This window comes from Corapipo altera, unplaced genomic scaffold (genome assembly GCF_003945725.1).
Source record: "Corapipo altera isolate COAL_440 unplaced genomic scaffold, ASM394572v1 275, whole genome shotgun sequence".
NCBI classification, from domain to species: Eukaryota; Metazoa; Chordata; class Aves; order Passeriformes; family Pipridae; genus Corapipo; species Corapipo altera.
In genome coordinates, this window is record NW_020885001.1 from 886,789 (window position 1) to 891,416 (window position 4,628).

The 4,628-nt window shown below is 48.9% G+C and overlaps 1 protein-coding gene across 1 annotated transcript in view; it reads right to left on the bottom strand.

Annotated features, from left to right (window-relative positions):
- Positions 1-350: 350 nt before the first annotated feature.
- ZMAT4 (zinc finger matrin-type 4) overlaps positions 351-4,628 on the bottom strand; it is a 45,165-nt gene continuing 40,887 nt past the window's right edge. The window contains exon 7 of the mRNA XM_027667080.1: positions 351-794. Within this exon, the coding sequence (XP_027522881.1) occupies positions 779-794 (16 nt within the window). The 3' untranslated portion in view covers positions 351-778. The remainder of the gene's footprint in view (positions 795-4,628) is intronic.

Below are 4,628 nucleotides of genomic sequence, written 5' to 3' on the forward strand. Positions count from 1 at the left end.
CTCCGGCCCAGCAGAGCTCCAGGATGAGGAGCAGCGAAGGTCAATCCTCGGCTCCTTCTCTCTGCTCAGACCCCCAGAGCAGGCAGAGGGGACGAGCTGCTGCTGGCTGGTGGGCACAGCAGCGTCCAGCCTCGGGCTTGCATCAAAGTCCACCAAGCAAACAGCTTCTGTCGAGCCTGCAGGAATCCCAGCAGCGGGGAAAAAAGGAATTTACCCTTTCATTTTAGTGTTCTTTGCTCATGGAACCATTTGTTTCTCCAGAGACAAAGAGGGAAGGAAAAAGCTCATCCGTTACACAGTCCCCGTGATTCACTGCTGTTGCTCTTTATGTTGACACAAACCATGCTGGAGAAGGTGAAGAAAGTGTGTTTATTTCTGATTGAAGACTGATTACATCACTATCATGGATAATGTAATAGAATAATCTTATGCTCTTGGGAGAAATCTAAGAATAAATATGAAAAAGTAAAATAGTTTGTTTCCACTGTCCCTGAAGATGACTTGATGAGTAAGTGCTGTATTTACAGGATAGTTATCATACTCTAGACTCTGTGCTGAATAAATATTGTCCTGAAAGGGTAAAAAAATCCATCGAAATATTTTAACTCACCACAAAATTAAAAAAAAAATCCATGTATTTGTCCAAAGCGAAGGTTAGTTACATGTTAATTATTGAATCCACATGGGATCATTGTCCAAGGAAGCCTCCCCTCCTGCTGACCTGCTCCTCTCTGCAGAAGCAGCATCGGTGCTTGTCCTCGTCCCCACTGACCAGCTACTACTGGTTCTTCAGGCTGCAAGAGAGAACCAAGGCCAAAGTCACACTCCATCCTGCTGGTCCCTGTCCCACTCCATCCTGCTGGTCCCTGTCCCACTCCACAGATCTGCCCGTGCACTGTCCCCCTGTGCCTGGGCAGAGCTGAGGGGACCCAGCTCTGGGGGGCAAACCCACAGTTCTCCACAGAACAACCAAAGAAATGCTTTATGTGATCCAAGGGGAGACTTCAGATCTAATATATATATATATATATATATATATATATATATATATATATATAAATAAACTCTTTCCATCTAAAGCGTATTTGCAATTTTAAGGACATTTTTTTTGCATTTTGTGAAAGAAAATCCCCATAGCAATTAAAAAAAAAGTATCCTTTCTCTAGATTCTGAACTTGAATTTAAGAGCCTCACAAACCCTGCCCAACTTGCCCCCTCCATGGCCCAGCTGATGAGGAATTCCTCACTGGAATTGGTGTTGGTAAGCTCAGGTTTGTGCTTTGAGCACTCAGCCCAGTGTTTGGGCTTTGCATTAAAAAAATTAATCTGTACACCTGACACCATGACATAAAGTTGCACAGGCCATTCTGGGGCTTTCAAATTATGATCAAAACAGAAGATACCAGAGATATCTTATTTTCACTTACATTAAAAGGGAAGGGAGGCAATTTAGACCTATAATGAGAGAAAGTATTACACACTCTCTTCACAGGCAGTGCAATTATTCAGCTGCTCTCTGGAACTGAAACAATGACAAATTAAAATGCCTTTCAATTCTATCTACCTCTTATAACTATTCATCTTCTGGAGCTGCTATTGATCTTAAAGGCTTCTTTAGGCATCAGACACCACATATCACAGCAAGCACATGGAAATGTTACTCTTACCAACAAAAGCTGCAGCCACCAAGGTAAGAGCAAACTCATTTGGCTTGGGTGTGTAGTGCATGGTAGGACTCGGGGATTTACTCTAATTTCCAGAAATGTATTGGAAATCCTTTATCAAAGAACCCATTCCTTCTGGGTGAGGGTGCCCAGGAGGAGCCCGACCTTCTGGCACCGGAGACAGGGCTGGAAACACCCAGAGGGAACAGAAACCCTGCTTGGCATCAAATGTGCCCCAAATGGAGCTGCCCAGGCGTCGGCTGTGCCAGACACACAGAGCCCAGGAGGAGCTGCAGCCACAACAGGCTGTCAATATTTGTTCACACCTTCCTAAACAGACGGGAGAAGCGAGGGAGACGCAGCCATGGGGAAGGCTGACATTTCTCCAGGCACGATATTTACAATATTTTGATTAGCTCTGATTCCTGAATAGCCGAGCAGCTTGTGGTGATAAATGCCCTGCTCCAATCAGACATCTGTGTTCTCAACCAGGGAAGAAAAAAAAAAAAAAGGAAAGAAAAGGAAAGAGCCCACCCAGGCCCAAGCCTGCTGTCCCTGCTCCTCAGCAGGACATCAACCATCTGGGCTTCCACAGGGTGCAGCCCAAAGTCAACGAAGGGCTGTGGAGGAAGGGCTGCAGAGCCACCTCCCCGACTGGGCATGACCATTCCCAACTCTTTAGGATTCATCTTGACCACTACATTGGTTTTACCCCAACGATGGCTGCAGGATCGGGTCCCCTCTCTGCAAAAGCCCTAAAATTAATCAGGAACCTAGAGCTGGAAAGGGAAACCCAGACGTGTATTAGCATCCAGGAAAGTGTAAATGAGTGGTTATAAAACCCCGGAATACATTTGTGAGCTCTAGATGTGGCAGAGAGGCCTGGCTGATCAAAGAGACAAAATGAAGGCGAGAAGAGAAAATTCTTCTTTATGGAAGTGGTAATCATTATCCCCACACAGTCAGACTCTTAATTACTAGGGCTGGATCTCAGCCTCCCATCACTGACAGCCCGAGTGGTGGAGGACAGCTCCCAGCTCTCAGCTCCCAGCTCAGTTCCCAGCTCAGCTCACAGCTCAGCTCCCAGCTCTCACTCCCTGGCACGTTATTGCAACGTGTGATGGATCCACAGCCAGCCTGGGGATGGCACTGACCCCAAATGTGGATCTGGGCTCTGTGGTCTGCCAGCACCACCTCTGGTCCTTCGACCCACCCACCCTGAGGAGCTGCCTCAGACCCAGATCCAGGCCCTCTGGAGCATCTTCCCCAAACGCAGCTATTTTGTCCTGGCCACAGCAATGTCCCAGCCCGTCCCCAGCCTGTCCCCAGGCCCTGCCAGGAGGGAAAAGCTTTTTGCAAAGCTCCAGGGTAAACATTCCACACAAGCATTGCTTTGACCCGTGGAATTGGAGGATCCTCTGGCTCCTTTCACAACTACCTGGGACCTTTAATCCCTGTTGTTCGCTGTAAATCACTTTGAGCAGCGATTTCTCATCTTCCCAGTTTACACAAAGCAGAAAAGAGGGAGGTTTTGTTTCTGCCAGCCCACAGCAAGCAGTGAGGAGCCAGGCTGGCACGTGCTTCCCTCCCAACCCTTTGGAGGACACCTTCACAGCTGGCATTTTGGCTGCTGCTGGTCCCCCCAGGACGGAGCTGCTGGTGCCCACCAGGGCTCAGCCTGGCACCCTGCCCAGCACTGCTGCTCCACTGCTCCTCTGGGGGGGAGGAGGGAGGGAGGGAGGGAGGGAGGAGATTAAAAAAACCCACATCTATTTCTGGAAAGCAAGTCAAACAATGACTCAATCATCTCTACGCAGTTCATAAATCCCTAATTAAAGGTTTTAGTGCTCCTCCCCGCTGCAGATGTTCCAGAGTCCATCCACATCCCAAAACCTGCTCCGTGCATCTCCCGTCAGAGCCCAGGCAGAGCACGTTCCCACACGTTCAAGGCAGCATTTTACCTTAATTTTCAAATACACAGCTCAAGTACCTGCACCCTGGAGAAAAGATGGGAGCTGGCAGATGTATCTGCTTTGCATATTCACTGGCCAGAGGGATAAGGACTGGCTCAGTATTAGCTCCCTCCTCCTGCATCTTTTATTCAACACCAAAACACAAGCCCAGATACTTCCAGCTTCCCTCACAAGCCCTATTTTCCCTGTTCTGGTCAAACAAATGTAGTCAGAAGCATTGGGGGAAGCCCCTGAAATTCCTGTGAATGGCTCAGCCCTGCCCACCAGACTGCCCAGGACATGACCCCCAAATTCTGTGCTGCCCACAGAGCTGCAGGACCCCCAGCCCTGTGTGGGGCAGTGACAGGGTCCTGGGAACACACCTGCCCAGTATTTTTTGGGTGGTACCAGCTTCTACCATGCAATCACCTTCCCTGCTCACCTGTCCAGGAGCAAAATCCCTGTATCCCTTCATCCATTTCCTTCACAAACTGCTGCCCCCTTCTTCGGGTCTGTTTAGTTTTTAATTATATGAAGTATGACAGCTACATAAAATGTTTTGTTGCCTTGGTAACTGCAGTCCACTGGCTTCAGCCTGAGTTACGAGGCAGAGGACAGTCTTGACATTAACCAACAATAATGAGAACAGCAGAAACCAGTGGGAAAACACTGGCCAAGGTACAAGGAGGGGACGATCCTCCCCCAGTGCAGAGCACCCTTGGGAGCCACGGTGCTGCAGTGGCCCAGTGGGACATCATGGCTGTGGAAACTCGGCAGAGGACCAGGTCTGGATTTCCAGATTCTCTTTCTTTGTATAGAAGAGGTAATTGCTCGGAGAAAGCTACAGAAACACAGATGCAGCCCTGCCAAAATCCCTTGTTTGTGGTGCCCAGCACATCCCTTTGCACTGGGAATGGGCTGAGCCGAGGGCACACGTGCCATTAGTCACTCCTACAACACCCACAGCACTCCTACAACAGCCACTGCACTCCTACAACAGCCACTGCACTCC